This window comes from Leptodactylus fuscus, chromosome 1, assembly GCF_031893055.1.
Source record: "Leptodactylus fuscus isolate aLepFus1 chromosome 1, aLepFus1.hap2, whole genome shotgun sequence".
NCBI lineage: Eukaryota > Metazoa > Chordata > Amphibia > Anura > Leptodactylidae > Leptodactylus > Leptodactylus fuscus.
In genome coordinates, this window is record NC_134265.1 from 196,099,183 (window position 1) to 196,119,625 (window position 20,443).

The 20,443-nt window shown below is 40.2% G+C and overlaps 1 protein-coding gene across 3 annotated transcripts in view; it reads right to left on the reverse strand.

The window, feature by feature from the left end:
- Positions 1 to 20,443, reverse strand: part of LOC142213029 (F-BAR domain only protein 1-like) — a 92,828-nt gene that overhangs the window by 65,203 nt on the left and 7,182 nt on the right. The window contains exon 4 of one of the 3 annotated variants that reach the window (XM_075281192.1): positions 5,927 to 6,023. The exons of the other annotated variants lie outside the window; for them this stretch is intronic. Coding sequence (XP_075137293.1) covers positions 5,927 to 5,953 — 27 coding nt within the window. The 5' untranslated portion in view covers positions 5,954 to 6,023. The remainder of the gene's footprint in view (positions 1 to 5,926; positions 6,024 to 20,443) is intronic. 3 annotated transcript variants of the gene reach the window in all.

Below are 20,443 nucleotides of genomic sequence, written 5' to 3' on the forward strand. Positions count from 1 at the left end.
TTCAGAAAGAAGAAATGAATAGACAGAACATGGCCGTGGTTAGGATGTACACATACAGGAGACTTATTTTATGCAGAAGCACACATATTAATATTTAGTATAAAGGAAAACATCTAAAGTGAAATAAGCATCTTGAAGGGTTAACGCTTGCAAAGACAATGAAATATGGTTATGAGTGAATTCTGGAATAGGTTGCGAGCATGGATATCATTAGGTTCCGGAGACAACTTCATATGAAGGAAGTAGAAAATCAAATTAGCAGGGGTCTGGCAAGTAATGGAAAAAGACTGATGTGACGGAATGGCACCAACGCGAAAAAGAAAAGGGGAGGAAAAAAAAAAAAAATATATATATATATATATATATATATATATATATATATATATGAAGAGCTCAACGGAAAAATGGCCTAAGTCCACATTTTGTCATATTTCAAATTATTACCTAGAAAGCTTCTTTGTACCTCGTTCTATGCATTGGGTTTACAAGGTACCTAGGATTAATGACCTAAGTCCATATATTTCAATGCAGAAGAATTTACATTCAATGGAATAATGGCCTAAGTCCAATACAAACTTACTTACTTCACTCTCGTTGGTCATTTTTTCATTGAAATCGTGACTTCCGGTCTGTTGTTTATATTAGTGTAAAAACTTTGTCTTATTGTTTAAAAGGCTCTAAATCGACTTTTGCACATATTTAGCGCCGAAAAGGGAGGCAGGTAATTCTTCTTCTTCATCGTTTAATAATTTTTACGGTATATTTGACGATATTAGCATAAGATTGCACTTAAGCCGACTGCTGCGGCAACCATAAAGATACGTGTATATATATTAACGGTGTTCATTAGCTGATTACATTGGATAGATATATTCCACAATAATGCCCGTTTGCTTTAGGCTAAAACTTTAAATTTCGTTTTTCTCACAATATTGATTTTTGGACTTAGGCCATTTTTCCGTTGAGCTCTTCATATATATTTAATATATAAATGTTAGCTAGTCACGACAGTGGGTGTATCAAGTCTTATACACCACATTTTTTACTTTGGTGTACTTATGGAATATGTAATTACAATAATATTTCAATTATTGTGAAGTGTCCACAAGCCTCATAATTTGCCGTTTGGCAATGAAACTCCAAAGGTTAAAAGCTTGGAGGGCCCAAAGAAAAACCTGCAGCAAGTCAGAATACCTTGAAAACCTTGTTTATTACTAACCCCATACATGATATGCTGCAGGTATGGCAAGCTTTTAGATCAATTGTGGATTTCTGTGACATCATAGTAGAGATACATCTTTGAGATAAGGCACTTAAATGTGGGAACTTCGGACTGAGCTCTGGAGGCAGCATGGTATTTCTACTATACATCATTTGTTTATTGAGACAGTATTAAAAGGTGTAAAGCCACAATAACACTTATCCATTCTGCAGAGGATATGTTATACGTTTATACCTGCAACATTCTACTGTTGGTATACAGAAGGACAACATGTTCGTTGAAAAATTGGGAGACCTGGGCAAGTCAATGTGTTGGCTACTCCCCTTTTCCAGGACTTGGCCGAAAAATAAAGTGCCCATGGTAAAAGACAGATTTGGCCACTCTTCTCGTACTCTATGAGGTCACGCATCTTTTCGTGAGCCTCTTGGATTCAATATTATATTTATATTATACGTTCTCATAACACATTATATTAACACAGGGATACCCTCTGGAATTCTTAGTATAACCAATGAAGTGAAAAAACAAGATAGAGGAATACTATGAAACTATCTGAGTGCTTCTATAGTCCGTATGCTGCTATTACATTACCCGTGATCTGTACTTGCAAAGCAGAAATTAATCACACCAGCACCTGAACTCCTGAAAACCTGTCATGCAGAGTTTGGCCGGTGAGCGTTTTATGTGGTCCACGGTGAAAGTGTTTGTTTTTTTTAAACCGGACACAGAGTACTGCATATCCGACTCAGTGTCCTGTTTAAAAAAAAAAAAAAAACGGTTTCACTGCAGAGTGTATAAAACACTCACCGGCACACACCGCCGGAGACTTTTCAAGCCCATTCAAATGAATGGGATTAAAACATGCCGGAAGGTTTCCGTCTCCTGCCCCTGTTTTGAGCAGGAAATGGAAACCTGCAGAACGGAGTACAGGTGCAGGTGTGAACAAGCCCTGGTTGCACGACTTTTACACCATGCTTTCAGTAATCAAAACTTCTTGAACACCACGTCCACTTTGAACTATCCCTCCATTTCACTTTCCGACAGACTACAGTCAGGTTTTCCACCCCTCATTCTGAAACGATCGTAACCAAAGTTACAAACAAACAATCTACTAACTGCCAATGCCTAAACTCTGTTCTCCTCCTACACCTTTTACCTGCCTCTTGTTACAAACTCTCATGCCGTGGCATCACAGATTAGCCCTCTTCCTGCCTCACCAACCAAACCGCACATTCAGCACTTTCCTCCTCTCTCTGTTGTTGTCCCCCAAAGTTCTGTCCTAAAACCTTCTTCTGTTCTCCATCTACACCCTTGCCAATGTAGAGTCCCATGGTTTTCAATGTAACTGTAGTGCTGACAACAATAAACTATATCTCTCTTGCACAGATATTACCACTCTGCCTTCCAGTGTCTAGCAGCCATAGTCACTGCCTCCTCCTCCCACTTCCTCAAATTCAACATGGAGAAAACAGAGTTCATCTTCTCCCCCCCTCGCCCAGCACACAAAGTCCCCCCTACCTGACTCATGTATCAAAAATAAATCGCACCATACTTATCCCAGTCCCACAAGTTCATTACCTTAGATTCTGCCCTATCATGCTAGTAGGGCTGGACAATAAAAAAAAAAAAATAATAATATCGAAAAATAACCGAAAGTCAATCCAAATAAGCAATGTGATTTTGTATACGTCAATTATTTCAGTTTGGTGAGCACAGTATTCACCTGCAATTTTGTTCAGTCCTAAAATGTTCAAACAAGAACCACTACTATAGGCCCAATCAATGGAAATAGCAGTCCCGATACCATTTAGGAGGCTGGAGAGACCTGAAAAAGGACCAGGGATAGCGCTGGAACCCAGGGGAGGAAAGTAACAGTGTTTGTTATGTTTACTCACCTCTCATGAACATAAAGAGACCTCAGTGTATAACAATAGCAGTTCCGTTTCAGACCTCAGATGGTCCATGGATCTTGCAAAGGTTGGACACATGACTTACTTATAATTGCAATGATTTCATGGTATTAAAGGAATTCTATCATTAAAATGCTATTTTTTGTCCCTAACACATAGGAATAGCCTTAAGAAAGTCTATTCTTCTCCTACCTTTAGAGGTTGCCGTCGTTCAGCAGAAATCCCGATTTTCTTTTGTATACAAATGAGTTCTCTCGCAGCACTGGTTGAGTCCCCAATGCTGCAGAGAACTCTCCAGCGCTGCCTCAATCTATACCTGGAACGGCCTCTCCCTGCGTTTTCTTCCGGCGCTGGCTTCAAACTTCTAGGCATGAGCAGTCGGCTCTGCTGTCGGGCCTCAGGCAGAGCCGACTGCGCATGCCCGCAGTAATTTTCCTGTGGATGCTTACACAGTAAACTGGTGTAAGCGGCCATTTTCTTGTGGCTGCATTCACAATAACCTGGGATAAGTGGACACAAGAAAATGGCCGCAGGCATGCACAGTCAGCTCTGCCTGAGGCCCGACGGCAGAGCCGACTGTGCATGCCTAGAAGTTTGAAGCCAGCACCGAAAGACGACGCAGGGAGAGGCCGTTCCAGGCAAAGATAGAGGCGGCGCTGGAGAGTTCTCTCGCAGCATTGGCGATGCCCCCAGTGCTGAGAGAGAACTAATTTGCATACAGAAGTAAACGGTCAATTCTACCAAACTACGACGTGGAGAAGACAACTAAAGTTAAAAGAATAGCCTTTCTTAGGGTCCCTTCACACAGCATAAGCGCACCGCTCATTTAGACACGTACACACGTGTCTGAGCACGGCGCTTCAAAACCGAGCCCATTGATTTCAATGGGAAGCGCGCGTATATCGGCATATCAATCAATGGGCATGGTTTTGAAGCGCCGCGCTTGGACACGTGTATACGTGTCTAAATGAGCGGCGCGCTTACGCCGTTTGAAGGGGTCCTTAAGGATATTCCTATGTGTTAGGAAAAAAAATAGCATTTTAATGATAGAATTCCTTTAGAGAGTGTCATGAAAGGCACAGAGGAAAATATTGCAATTAGTACAAACTGCACATACGCACAACAAAGCAACACTCCCACAGGAACATATTTTGTGGGATAAAGCAAATTACAAGCAAACAAAACTACAGACAAAGATAGGGGTCTAATAGGACTACAATGTCTTTGTGGTCTCAAAAATTATACCACCTATAAACAAAACAGCAACACTTTATAAAAATTAGGAACATCTTTATTATACTCAAATAATATCAAACATACAGGTCACAATATCCCCACGCATAAAATCCACATGTCATCAATCCACAACAAAGGGCCAATACATCAAAATCGTATATAGCTTAAGAGGGTTTTCTGGGATAAATTAAAATATTTAAACGCAAGAGCTCCCCTCCCCCCTCCAACTTTCTAAATTACATTTATAATTAGTTTTTCTTAGTTTACTGTAATATGTAGGTTACATGACCTACATATATTACATTTTTTTTTGTCTTTCTGCTGATTTTTCAGGGTGTCTGTCTAAACAATATCTGCCTACTGGCATGTCACTGGAAAATGGGCGAACTGACATGCGCAGTTGGCTCTGCCACCTGATGATGAGGTGGAGAGCCCCCTGTGCTTTCTGTAGACTCATTTGCCTAAGGAAGAAATAAGATATTTCTCAGGAATGGTGGTACGGATCAGAATAACAAAAGTAGGTGAAGAATAGCCTTTCTAATGACAGAATCACTTTAATACACATTCAAATGAAATACATAAATGGGGATCAGCAATTTATTTAAAAAAAAAAAAAAAAAAAAAAAAAAAGTCAGCTTAATTAATCGATATGGGTTAACCGGGATTGCCGATGTGAATGACAAACCAATATTCTGTGTCATGACCTGGCATATAAAAACAGGAGTATCCTAAATTAATAACTTGTTAATCATAAATCTAGGTAAACATTCAAATCGAGATTTTTGATTTAGGTCACAATTACCAAGCCCTAACAAATAATGTCATCCTAAACTGCACAGAATGCCAACCATAGGGTCTGACAAACTGCAAGCATGGCAAACAAAATATACAAATGAGTGGCTCTTCCATAGTGCGGCAACTGCACCACAGCCTACACAACTTCACCACAACAGCCTTATAGTATGTGTGACATGACTGATTAAACTCCACTACATGTGCAAGGTAACACATACTCTCTCATGACAGAGTAAATTTATCTACCATTTCTATTCAATGTCTCACTCATATAATATATATATATATATATATATATATATATATATATATATATATATATATATATATATGTTAAAACAGCACAAAGAAACAGCTTGCCGCTACCTCCCTTGAATGGCTCATCCCCACTATTTGAAACACTTGACCAGAGATTACTAAGGCATCTGAGGGAGGTATATAAATAACATACATCCCAGAGAAAGCATGTGGGAGAAATGAATACAGGTTTTTTTTTTTTTTTTTTTTTTTTTTTTTTTTTTTTTTTAAATGCAGCATATATACAAAGTAAACTACACACAGGAGATTCTAAAAATATATATATATATATATATATATATATATATATATATATATATATATATATATCTCTCTCATCATGCAAACAAAACAATGGGCATATGCATAAGATCACTGAAACAAGTGACAAATAAGTGAACATAATATGTCAGTGCATACAGGTAATGGAGGAGATGTGAAACATACTATGCATCATATATCATACCCAAAAATGGTCTCCGAAATAAGACATCTTGTGAGTAAGCAACTAAGGTAAGCAAGCAGCCTTCACGGTCAGAGCAGGTCAGTCAGCAGTCACCAAGCTGGAATGACATCAGAATGAATAAGTGACAACAGAAGAACTGTATGACAATTCATACACAAGAGAAAGGGAGGGAGTACAGGAAGAGGGAAAATATTACAGGAGGTAATTCAGAAGGCAAATCTGAGAAATGTAAAGAGAAACACACACACACACACACACACACACACTATAGAGGCAAGTGATTAAAACTAAAGTGCATACAGCAAAGGACAGATTTGTAAATCATATCTTTATAGGATTTCAGATACAAATAATGAGCATATATTCAGGTTTACAGTTTGAGATTAGAGCACAGTAGTAGAAAAACAAAAACAACTGATATTGCACTACAGAAATGACATCTTGTCATAGCCACGCACATTCTGGTAGCACTGCTTTTTTTGTATCCCAGTTAACACAAGCATCCAAAATAGCAACCACATGCTACTTTAGTCAAACATTTCTTCTGTCAGAACTTGAAAGGCACTTGTCTAATGGTACACTAAGCACAAGGTTCTCAGACCACCTCTATACGTTTACAAGAAACCCAAAGACCATGTTATGTGTGATTGGATAAGAATTAATATAGATTAAATATTTCTTAACTTACTATTTTGTTTGTAGTATAAAAAGCACCAAAACACAAGTTTCCTTTATTGGTTTGTAGCGCGCTTAGCCATACTCTTTAGTTGCATTAATACATCAATCTGCAACAGTATCAGTTATTACTATAGGATAGTGCTAATGACTGACTCAACTAGCAAAGGAGAGAAAAAAAAAAAAAAAAAAAAAAAAAAAAAAAAAAAAAAGGTACACTAAACCAATGTGTTTTAATCCAGCATTACTATCATCTTCTAGGCCTAGGCAAATAACAGAAAAATACCCAAGTCAACTTAGAGGGGTTGTCCCATTTCAAGTATCTTATCTATACCTCTAGCTTATGCAATTCAAGACTTTTCCTAAATACATTGCTTCAGCAAAACTGCTTTGTCTGGCCCTGAGATTCTTCACTTCATTGTTTACACTGCACCTCCATAACCACAGACCTGGGGATGATCTTATCTCTCCGCCTAGGACAAGTGACGTAGCTCACTGCTCTCAGCAGGGAGGGGGAGCGGAGTGCTTGGAGCAAGCTTGTATTTCTGAGTGCTTTATCCCTCTGCCCAGGACAAGTGACGTAACTCCCTGCTCTCAGCTAGGGAAGGGGGAGCTGAGTAGTCGGAGCGAGCTGCAATTTCTGAGCTGTTTATCTCCCTCTTCCAGTTATCAGGTCTGCGAATTTAATTTTGCTGAGACAGGGAGTCTGTTACCTCTGTATGTAAACACAGACCTAAAATTCAGTTTATTGCAAGCTGACTCTTGGTGCTCTGCAGCATGCAAGTTTGTTTTTCTCTCCCACCCCCGTGTAGTATAATAGTGAAACCCTGCCCACCCATTTACCGAGAAAACCAGGAAGTGAACAGAGCTTACAGCCTGCAAGTTTAGTGAGCGGGCGAGGTGGGGAAACCCCTTTAATTAACAGGTATTAATTTAGTTTTCACAGCCTGAAAGACCTGACAGAATCTGGGCAAGATGAAGAACAACACTTATTTATTCAGTTTGCTCCGATCTCTACCTAATATCGAAAACAAAAACCGCCTGAAAAAAAAAAAAAAAAAAAAAAAAAAAATCTGAACCAGATTATTTTTTGACCAATCATTGTTAGGAGTATTTAGGTTCTTTACTTTCTATTTTTCTTACCTGGGGAGTTTTTGGCTGCGCGGTGTCTGGGGTGGCATCCTGGCGCTGCGGGGTTGTCCTGTCGTGAGTATTGGTGCACACCTTCTGACTTGCACGCGCGCACTGATGGTAGGCAGCTTTATCTCCTGGTGGATTAGTCTGTCCTCCCATTTGCACCTGGGAGGAGTGGTCTCTACTCTGTATTTAAACCCATGCCTCCCATGGTTCTGTGCTGAGTGTCGCTTTTACAGAGCTAGGCCTTAGCAGGAGGAGTAGGTGGTGTTCTGGGATAGAGGAAGTTCCGTGGTTGATTTTTGGGAGGTTTGGGTGAACGAGTTGGTTTGTGTGTTTTCCCTTCTGTGTTCACCAATCCTCCCTCTGTGTAAAATTGACTGTGTGAGTGAATTGCCTTATCCTTTGATTTCTACTCAGTTTCCCTGTGTTTGTTTCCTAGTGTATGGTTCCTTCCCATATTGGTTTGGGGGAATCCTTTCCCACATGTTTCCTGTGTGCTGCTTGTGTTGTTAGTCAGCGCACACCCTTGTCAGTCCCTGTCAGTAGCAGCTTCACTTGTTCGTTAGGGGTGACCCCCTTTAGTCTCCAGTCCCTAGAGGTCTTATAGGGCATTCCTTCTCCCACTTCCCTCTAGGCCTACGGAATCAGTGAGAGAGGAGCTGTCGGGGTCAGGCTTAGCCTGAGTACAGCCAACCCACACCCGTGAGGCAGGGACCGGGATAGCTAGTGGGAGTAGTGCAGGGCGAGATTCCCTACTGCTATCCCTTAGCCCCGTTGCAGCTACCTGGACTGACATAACAATCATGGCTTGAACTTCCAATGGCCAATCCAGCACCAAAAAATAAATAAATAAATAAAAATTTAAAAAAAATTAATAGTAGATACAATTAGCATCCGATAAAAGCCAACTAGAAATCAGGGGTCAGGGGCAGAACTGGGCACTACAGGAGTCCCAAGAAGCCTGGCACCCTGTTTACTCTCATTCCTAGAAGGTACATTAAGTAGATATACCAACTAATTTCAGAGTATAAAAACCCCCAGGACTGTGGCTACCACACACTTAAAGGGATTCTACCATTAAAACACTTTTTTCCTCATTGACACATAGGAATAGCCTTAAGAAAGGCTATTCTTCTCCTACCTTTAGATGTCTTCTCCGCGCCGCCATTCCCTAGAAATCCCTTTTTTTTGTCGGCATACAAATGAGTTCTCTCGCAGCACTGGGGGCGAGCCCCAGCGCTCAAACAGCACTTGGGGCGTCCCCAATGCTGCAAGAAAAATCTCCAGCGCCGCCTCCATGTTCTTCAGGAACATCCTCTTCACGCGTTTTCTTCCGGCGTAGGCAGTGAAAATTGTAGGCCTCGAGCAGAGCAGACTGCGCATGCCCACAAGAAAATGGCCACTAAATGGGAGACGGACCTGAACCTGACTCTCTCAGATGCTAAATGTGCCAGAGTCTTTGAGTTCACCTACAAGTGTTCAGTGGCTTGTAAAGAGGCGGGTTATAAACTCCTTACCCGTTGGTATCTTGTCCCCTCTAGGCTGCACAAAATCTTCCCTTCCTCCTCCCCTATTTGCTGGCACTGTAAATTAGAGGAGGGGACCCTTTTGCATGTATTCTGGGAATGTGGTGAACTCAGGGACCTTTGGAGTGGAGTCCACAGGGTCCTTTGTCAGGTGTTTCACTCCTCTCTGCCCTTCACACCAGCCTTCTTTCTACTTCACTTGTCAGATCTTCCTTTACGCTCCTACCGCAAATCCTCCCTGTGCCATATGCTCTTACAAAAACCTGGTTGGTGGAGTCCCTTCGGCGGCTGGCTTGTTGTGGCTTTTGCTCTGGAGCCCTGGTGCCCCTTACGCCGCCGCCCAACCCCCCCCCCCCCCTTTGTGTGTTTTGTTGTTTCTTTCTTCTCTCTCTCAAACCCCCCCCCCCCCCTTCCTTTTTTTATCTGACCGGTAGATGATGTAATTGTATTGTCTTGCTCTGTTTGCTAGTATATGTATTGCTTTTCTGTTCCCTTCATCCATCCCAGATGCATTTTTATTTTTTCTGGGCCGACTGGGCCGGTACTTCCAGCCTTGTTCCACCCCAATGTTGTATTTATTATTGTTTTTATCTAAATAAAGAATTTATTTAAAAAAAAAAAAAAAAAAAAAAAAAAAGCGGCCACTAAATGGTAGGCGGACCTGAACCTGACTCTCTCGGACGCTCAATGTGCCTATGGGAATGCGCAGTCTGCTCTGCCCGAGGCCTACAAGAAGAAGACGCGTGAAGAGGACATTCCTAAAGAAGATTGAGGCGGCGCTGGAGAGTTTTCCTGCAGCATTGGGGACGCCCCCAGTGCTGTTTGAGTGCTGGGGCCCGCCCCCAGTGCTGTGACAGAACTCCTTTGCATGCTGACAAAAACAAAACAAAACAGGATTTCTACGGAACAGTGGCATGGAGAAGACATCTAAAGGTAGGAGAAGAATAGCCTTTCTTAAGGCTATTCCTACGTGTCAACCAGAAAAAAGTTTTAATGATAGAATCCCTTTAACCTCTCCCTAAACAGACAAATAAATAATATGGGTTTATAAATCTTCACACATGGATGGACTTCCTATATATTTTCCCCATTCATTTTGTAGCCATTCTTGGCTTTGCCTCACAAAACCACAACAAAAGCTGCAAAATAAATAAAATATATATATATATATATATATATATATATATATATATATATATATATATATATATATATATATATATATGTGCCTAGAGCCAGGTTCTCACGTAGTTTAAAGAGGACCTTTCACCACTCCAAGCCTGTGCAGCTTTCGGCCCCATGTTATAGGCGCTGCTGCATAGACTCTGGTGCACTTTGAATTATCTCCCTAGCCCCCCTCGTTTTGGAGCTCTGAGCCCCGTTTATTCTGGCACCCTGTATGTTAATGAAGCCGTTCAGTGTCAGAAGGGCATTTCTGACTATAAAGACAAGAGCTACGTCAGAACAAAATTCCAGCATTCACGGACAAGAAGATAATATAAAATCTTTCTCTTTATTTCTTCATATAAAACAATTCATTTCATAGTCCTAGAGGTGCTGTATCGGCAGATCCAGCATATCGTTATGGATGATAGCTACGCGTTTCAGGACATAGTCCCTTCCTCATGGCATGAAACAAAACTACTGAAACCTTGGTTAAAAACATTTCACAAGGGTGTGTCCCATACTAATTTAACCCCTAATTAACCTCCTAAAAACCACGATACTGCTATACCTGCCGTACAGCAACCTCTTTAGGTATACACTCTTTGCCATTTTATAATAAATCAACATTTTAATCCAATCATATACAATTCATAATGACTGCAACTCACAACCTGCTCCTTATATCTGTTTGTCAAGTTATAACATTCATATAGAAGAACACTTTTTAACATATTTGAAATATCCTAATAACTTGGTATCCATGATCAAAAAAGGAATATATGTACATACCAGTAATAGATGTAAAATATCCATGTCCCCTTTCACAAATCCTCTTCTAATTCAATTATAGATTTATATTATCCCGGCCTGGGTAATTCCCTAGTCATGTGATACTAAATCACATGATACCTCATCACATGGGCCCTACACTTACTATAGCCAGACTGTCTACTATCGCGAGATTTATGTCTGCGCATCAACAGGTATCTAGCAAGACACCAGAATTCAGCGATCATCTATTAAAACACCCAAAGAACATCCCAACTCAAAGTAAGTATACAAGATATAATGATCCATAAACCTCAGCATATATTTCTTTGTTGTTTAATAATATATTACCTGATTAAACTATTTCTTTAAAGCTACGATGGATACTTATGTTTATTTACCACTAGTTTTATCATCTACATCTTTGGTGTTTAATATATATAAGACACATCCGAGCGTATATTAAGACCTGTTGGAAATCTGGTATTAAGCTTCATAATCCAGAAAGCTTCTCTACGTAATAATTTTCTACGCCAATCTCCACCTCTAATAGGTCTAGTAACCTGTTCGATAGCATAGAATTTTAAAGTATCCACTTTGCCTTGATGTACAGTAGAGAAATGACGGGATAAGTTGGACATATTCTCCAATTGTTTGGCACTGTCATTAACATGTTCCGAAATTCGAATCTTAAATTTACGTTTAGTACATCCTACATATAACTTATTACATGCTGTACACTCTCCTACATATACTACATACTGACTATTACAGTTCATGAAACTGTCTACATTGTATACCTTTCTATTATCAGAGTCATGGAATATTTTTGTTTTTTTAATAAACTTACATGAGTTACACCGTGGTAAGCCACAGTTATAACATCCTTTCACAGACAACCAAGTATCTGTACTAGGTTTTGTTCGAACATATAGACTAGGGGATATTTTGTTACCTATGGTACATCCTCTCTTTGCTACTACATGGATACCATCCTGTAAAATATTTTTAGTAACCATATCCTGATATAAAATAGGTAGATTACGATGTAAAATATTTTTGATAAGTTTAAATTGGTTACTATAAGGGGTAGAAAACACGATGTTATGGTCAGCCTTCTTGATGCAATTTTTATTAGAAGTTTTTTTATTAGTATTTTCTTTAAGTAACTCCTGTCTGGGTATCCTATTTACAATATTAGTGGCTCTCCTTAATGTCCATTCGGGATAACCCCTGTCCCGAAGTCTTTGTAAGGTTATATAACTTTGTTCCTTATAAATATCATCAGTTGAACAATTACGTCGGGTGCGCATAAGCTCCCCAACCGGAATGGATTTAATAGTGTGACTTGGATGATGACTATTCGCTCGCAACAATGTGTTGCCTGCAGTATCCTTTCTATAAATTTGAGTATTAATTGCTCCAGTCACATCATCACCTTTCAAAAACACATCCAAAAACGGAATATCTGTATTGTGTTGAGAAAAAGTAAAGGACAATCCTATAGGATTTGAATTAAGATATTCAATCCATTCTGGCACGGGCGCTATAGAGCCTCTCCAAATCACCAGGGCATCATCAATATAGCGCCCGTACCAGAATATATACTCACAAAAGGGATTAGACGGAGTAAAAATACATTCCTCCTCCCACCACGAAAGTGTCAAATTGGCGATCGACGGGGAAAAAGGGGCCCCCATAGGGGCACCCTTAATTTGCATGTAATATACGTCATCAAACATGAAAAAATTATTTTTCAACAGGTACATCGTAACATCCAAAATATATTCACATAAGATGTCTGAAAATTGACTATATTTAGATAAATGAAAGGCAACTGCCTTTATAGCCATATGGTGAGGGATGTTAGAGTATAGAGCCACAATGTCCATAGATACCCAGGAAAAATCTTTTTGCCATTGTATACCATTCATCTCATTAAGTAGCATTTTAGTATCTCTAATAAAACCTGGGCAACGTGCAACCATAGGTTTCAAAAGATTATCCACCCAGGCACATAGTTGTTCGTTTAAGGCACCAACCCCTGCTACAATAGGTCGAAAAGGTATTGGATTGGTCTTTTTATGCGTTTTGGGTATACCGTGGAAAATAGCTACAGTAGGGCATTCTGGTATCAAATATTTGGCTTGAGACTCCGTAAATATACCTAAACTTACTCCCCTAGCGACTAGTTTTTTCAAAGATTCAGTTACACTTGTAGTAGGATTACCTTCGAGTTTTCTGTAGATGGTATTATCTTTTAAGATTTCCAGACATCCTTGTCTGTAATCCTCATTATTCAAAACAACTACTTTGCCATCCTTATCACTTTTTTTAATAACAATCTCTTTCCTATGGGTAAGATCTTGTAATATTTTATATTCCGCTGGTGTCATGTTTTTGTTACGTTTATTATATTTCATAGTACTAGATAATTTAACTAAATCTGCTTCTACTGCCTGCTGGAATAATGTATATACGGGTGCTCTAGACCCTATCGGGTAAAACATAGGATTCTTTACGGATGTCCCTACCATATGAATAGACTTATCATTATAAGGGCTACCCAACTCCTGCAATTGTACCAAATTACATAATGCCACCTGCTCTTGAAATGTTAGATTTTCATAAATGTTCTGATGATCTTTAATATGATCTGGACATTCATTATTACTGATTTTTTGACTATCAATAATATCATAAGACCGCGGATCAATACTAGTATCTTCCTTGTTATCACTAAAAAAGTGTCTTTTTATAGTTAGCAGTCTTACAAACCGGTTTACATCCAACAAAGTATTAAATAAGTTGAAATCCTGATTGGGTACAAACCCTAAACCTTTAATTAAGACAGACATTTCAACAGCATTTAGATTATGTGAGGATAAGTTGACAATAGTTTTGTTTCATGCCATGAGGAAGGGACTATGTCCTGAAACGCGTAGCTATCATCCATAACGATATGCTGGATCTGCCGATACAGCACCTCTAGGACTATGAAATGAATTGTTTTATATGAAGAAATAAAGAGAAAGATTTTATATTATCTTCTTGTCCGTGAATGCTGGAATTTTGTTCTTACTATCTAAGTCTACACTGACCGAGGGAGTCCATCGGTATCCGTGCATCTCGGCTAGAGGTATTTGGAAATTATTCACAAGCTGTTGGGTGAGCTGGAGTTATTTTTCTATATAAGAGCTACGTCAGTCTGACACTGTCCAATTAGCATTGGACAGTGTCGGAGCTGCTTCCAGCTGCGTGTTCTCATGAGTTCTCCGGAGATCAGGCAGTCGTCTCTTCACAGGGGTGCACAGAAGACCCGGAGAAGCGATCCAGGCCGTGTATTGAAGTGGATGAAGGGGAACTTCACTGACATTGCTACAGGTAAGTAAAGAAACCCCTAAGCAATGAGCATAAGTGCCCAGTACACCCTGTGGACCTAGGTCTAGCCCCTATACAACGAGCATTAACCCCTATAGCCCCTAGGCAATGCTCAGGGGCTAGACCTAGGTCCACAGGGTGTACTGGGCACTTATGCTCATTGCTTAGGGGTTTCTTTACTTACCTGTAGCAATGTCAGTGAAGTTCCCCTTCATCCACTTCAATACACGGCCTGGATCGCTTCTCCGGGTCTTCTGTGCAGCCCTGTGAAGAGACGACTGCCTGATCTCCGGAGAACTCGCGAGAACACGCAGCTGTCCAATTAGCTGTCCAATGCTAATTGGACAGTGTCAGACTGACGTAGCTGCTTTCTTCATTGTCAGAAACGCCCTTCTGACACTGAACGGCTTCATTAACGCCAGAATTAACGGGGCTCAGAGCTCCAAAACGAGGGGGGCTAGGGAGATAATTCAAAGTGCACCAGAGTCTGTGCAGCTGCATCTATAACTTGGGGCAGAAAGCTGCACAGGCTTGGAGTGGTGAAAGGTCCTCTTTAAATGCTGTGGTTTGGCTGCAGCAGAAATATATGCAGTATTTTAAAGGTCACTGCGAAGTGGACGGGATTTACAGAAAAATATGCATAGCAGACATGTTGCAATTTTAGAAATTACAGCAAGCCAATTATACCTATGGAAACACTGGCAGTCTCTCTATTGGTACAAAGGAAGCAGAAAATCCGCAGAGATTTTGCAGCGGTTTTATAAGCCATAGCCCGGAGTGTACTTAAAAGAAGTGATAAGCTCCAGTTTCCCATCCCTTTTCAAGTCACTAAAACTTAAGCCTGATTATCGTACTGTAAAGAGATTTGTGGCTTATTAAGAGCAGATTGGTTCATGCAGATAAAGGCATAATGAGAATGAATCTGTGTGGCAGAAAACTTTTGATTAACCCCTTCCCGCCGTGAGCATTATTCAACTTTTGTCCCCCCTCCCCCCCCTTCCAAACCCCACAAATCTTATTTTTCCACTCTCAAAGCCATATTAGGTCTTAATGTTTGCAGAACAAATTTTTCTGCATGATGCTACCATTAATTATTCTGCACAATGTACCTGGAAAAAAAAATAAATAAAAATTCAAAATGGGGTGGATTTGAAGAAAAAGTGCATTTGTGCAACTTTCTTACAGGCTTCATTTTTACAGCGTTCACTGTGCGGCCAAAATGACATGTCATCTGTATTCTATGTTTCAGTACGATTCCAAGGACAAAAAGTTTTTATGGTTTTATTTACATTTTACCAAAAATCCAAAACTGTGGCAAAATTTTTTTTAATGTCTCCATATTCTGACACCTGTAACTTTTTTATACTTCTGTGCATGGGGATGTATAGGGCATCTTTATGCAAGACCATGTGTACTTTATTGTTTTACCATTTTGAGGAATTACTATTGCTTTTTTCACTGTTTTGCCTCTGATAAAAAGTGATCAAACAGCAGTTTGGCACTTTTGATTTTTTTTTTTTTCCTTCTGCGCCATTTACCGTACAGGAAAAATATTTTTATAGATTTGTAGAAAGGGAGTTTTCAGACACTGGGATACTGAATGTGTTTGTTTCACAGTGTTTAAGTAGTTTTATATGTGTTCTAGGTAAGGGGGGGGGGGAATTTGAACTTTATTTAAATTCTTTTTACCTTTTTTATGCATTTATTAGAACTCCTAAGGGTCTTGAACCCCAGGGAGTCTGATCACTAATGCAATGCATTACTATTGCAGGCTACATATAGTAGTTTGCATTAGAAATAAAGCAAAGATAGGCCTGGGAGCCTTCACAAGGCTCCTGGCTGTCATGCCAACGTGACGCTGGCCCCGAAGCTTGCTCTGGGAGCCAGCAAACACCGGCAAAATGGCGGCGCTTACGTGTCGCTGGTAAAATGGCGCCTTAATCACAGACATTAGCGCTGTGTTTCTGCTATATAAAACAGCAGACACCCGGCGGCTATGGAGTCCGCCCGGCTTGTACTAGTACGGCAGATGTTGGGAAGGTGTTTAAGACAGCAGCTGCTAAAATACCAATACAAAGCACCAAACAAATATTTGATGGTGGATGGTGAATCTGGAGTCCCACAAACCTCAAAGGTGCACGATCCTCCAGAGGTTGTACATAAACCTACTATTCAGCCACAGTGCTCACAACAGAAACTGTTGGGCTCAGAAGTACATGAAGACTAATTTTAAAAAAAAGTCTTGTTTACTGATGAGTGCCATGCAACCCTGGATAGTCCAGATGCATGGAGTACTGGATGGTTGACCATTGGCCACCATGTCCCATTAAGGCTTCAATGTCAGCAAGGAAGTGGCGGAGTCAAGTTTTGGGCCAGAATTGTGAGGAGAGCGCCGATAGGCCCTTTAGGGTGCATGAAGGTGTGAAATGACCTCTGCATAGTATATAGAGTTTTCCTGACCAGTTTCTTCCATGGTACAAAATGATGATTATTATTTTGCACCAGAAGGCACGGCGCAGGGATGACAATGCACAGTCTCAGCAAAGAATATCTCTGAGTCATTGGCTTCTATGGGCATTAAAAAGGAGAGAAACTCATGGTGTAAACACCATCCTCCTATGACCTCAAACCTATTGAGAACTTTTAGAGTATTGTCAAGCAAAAGATCTATGAGGATAGGAGGCAGTTCAGATCACAACAGCAGCTCTAGGAAGCTAATCTGACATCCTGCAAAGAAATTCAAGCAGAAAAACAGTACAGTAAAACAGGTTTTGATTTAAATAAATATAACCTCTTAAAGGGGCTCTATCAGCAAAATCATGCTGATAGAGCCCCACATATGCGTGCATAGCCTTTAAAAAGGCTATTCAGGCACCATAAAAGTTATATTAAACTAACCCCCCCCGTTTTAAAATAATAACCTAAAAAAGAATGTGATCTACTTACCGAACGTGCACGCTGGGCGGGCATTCAGGGTGTGTCTTCATCTTCATCCACGCTTCTTCTTCTTCCGATGTCCTCCGGTCCCGTCCTCCTCTGGCGCTTGCGAACGGACATTGATTAAAAAAAAAATAGCCTGGGCGCATGCGCAGTAGCCGTAGTAGAAGCCGCATGCTACTGCGCATGAGCCCAGGCGATTTTTTTTTATATCAGTGTCCGTTTGCGAACGCCAGAGGAAGACGGGACCGGAGGACATCAGAGGAAGAAGAGGCGTGGAGGAAGAAGAAGACACACCCTGAATGCCCGCCCACAGTGCACGTTCGGTAGGTAGAGCACATTCTTTTTTTAGGTTATTATTTCAAAACGGGGGGGGGGGGGGGGTAGTTTAATATAACTTTTACGGTGCCTGAATAGCCTTATTCACGCATATGTGGGGCTCTATCAGCATGATTTTGCTCTATCATTGGGAAAAGTCATTTTTAACTAATCACATCCTTGCATAGCCTTTAGAAAGGCTATTCCACACTTACTTTTAGTATATAGATTGCCTCAGGTGGTTTCTGAATAAATCAGTTTTATTCATATGCTAATTAGACTGTTGCACGATACATCGTGCACCCCTTTGCTATTGTTTCCTATGCACAGACTGCTGTGTGTATAGTCTGACCCAATATCACTCATCCCTCCTGTACGCTTTTTTCCCCACTCAGCTACTGTAGTCTGTCAGCAGGCAAAGCCTCATCCATCAGGAAGTGGTATATACATAGTATGAAAACTGGGTTGGGAATTTATGGAAAGGGAGCAGCACATTCATTTGTTCCAAAAAGTACAGATGAGACAAACACTTGAGATTTGCAAAGATAGATGTTTTACATATACAGGAGTGTTTTGGGTTTATATGTATCCTGCATGCGGTTCCATGTAGAAGTAATTTACTTTAGATTGCAGTAAAGCCTCTAAGTGTAACAAGTTCCATTTAAATCCCTTCTTGCAGCAGAACAGGCAGGAGTTTGATATCGGTAACATAATGACAGATTGGGAGGTCACTGAGGCCGATATTCTTTCTATATGTTCCATTTGTGTTATTAATAACTTTTGTTGATCTTTAGTAAGACCCAGGGATCATGATTGTTTCTCGGGTGAAAAGAGTTTGAGAAGCCCTGCTCCACAGCATCAACAATACTGCAGGATGTGGTCTAGTCATAGGTTACAGAAAACTATTCATGTAACTACTGGAAGAGGAAGTAAAACTATGTAACTTTAGTTTTCAGTCTGTTATTATTCTAGCAAGAGAAGATTGAGTATATCAACAGTTGGTAACTGTGACAAACAGCATTTTCAAAATAAAGATGTAAGGAGAACATGAGATAAGCAATGCCACAAAACAAAAAACAAAACACTGCATGTAAAAAGAGTTGTGTCATGAATGACATGCATCCCCTATCCAGAGAATACAGGATAACTACTGGAACCTCATGTGATGAGCCGAAAGATACCCTGAATGCTTTATTTAAAGCATACCTCCAGTTAAACAACTTTTCATAATTTAATAGAACAGGTTAATATATAACTTTATAATACATCTTAAAATAAATTGGTTGTTCTCCACATGTAATTACTTTCTACATATTAGGCTATGGGAAAGGTGGTGGGGGAGAAAGGGAGGAGGGAAAAAAAAAAAAAAAAAAAAAAGCCTCCCATTGACTTCAATGGGAAGCTTTTTTTCAGCACTGAAATTCCACACCAAATTCCTCACTATTTTCCTCTGTCTGAATGGACCTTTAGAGGGGTTTTCCCCAGCTTAAAATTTCAGCAGTGTGCAGTCTGTTCTTCTCACTTCCTGTATTTCTCTCCCCTCTATTGCTACACGGGCTGAAGAAGTCACAACACTTACACAAATCAGACAGACAATATGCAGATGCTTTTACAGATTGGACTCAGTTTTATCTGTGTGTTTACATAGAGAGATAACAGACTCTGCTGAACTGATTGTCCTGCCACTAAAAAGAATTTCCGGCACTCAAGATTGAAGCTTCCAAAAGTGTATATTTATTAACATCCGACAATAATGAGCAAACGTTTCAGTCTGATATAGACCTTCTTCAGTGTGTCGGTAAATAAGTAGAAATGTGGAATGGAAGCCCAAAAAGAGAGGAGGTATGGAGCCCAAGTCAGATGGCACCTGACCTGGACTCCATACCTCCTCTTTTTTGGGCTTACATTCCACCTTTCTACCTATTTACCGACACACTGAAGAAGGTCCATATCAGACTGAAATGTTTGCTCATTATTGTCGGATGTTAATATACACACACTTTTGGAAGCTTCAATCTTGAGTGCCGGAAATTCTTTCTATTGTATATTATGGCCATGAGAAGCCTTTTCCTGGCACCTTACACCTGAAGATCGAGTGACGGTATACTATTACTATTACTGATTGTCTTGCCGCCAAGAGCAGCGAGTGAGTGATGTCACTTGTCCTATAGGTCTGTGGTTATAGCAACGCTGTGTAAACAATGGGAGAAATAAGGTCACATAACATGAGAACAAAATTTCTAAAGCAATATATTTAGGAAAAGGCTTCAATTTACATAAGCTTCGAGTATAGATAGCATCCTTGAGATGGATCCCCTTTAATATAAAGATGAATATAATGTGGAGGAGCCAAGATAAAAGGAAGAGGAGAAGGAAGCAGATCTCCTTAAGATACATTTATCACACAATTCTAGGCCTGATAACAGACAGGGTGGAGGGGTAGGCATACTTCTATCACCACAGAGCACTTTTTAAGTTATTTCCCAGTTCCCTCACTCACTTTCCCTTCATTTGAGGTCCACAGCATCAAACTTTTCCGCCCACTCTCCTTATGCGCAGCTGTGATCTACCGTCCACCTGGCTTACCCTACCAATTTCCGGATTACTT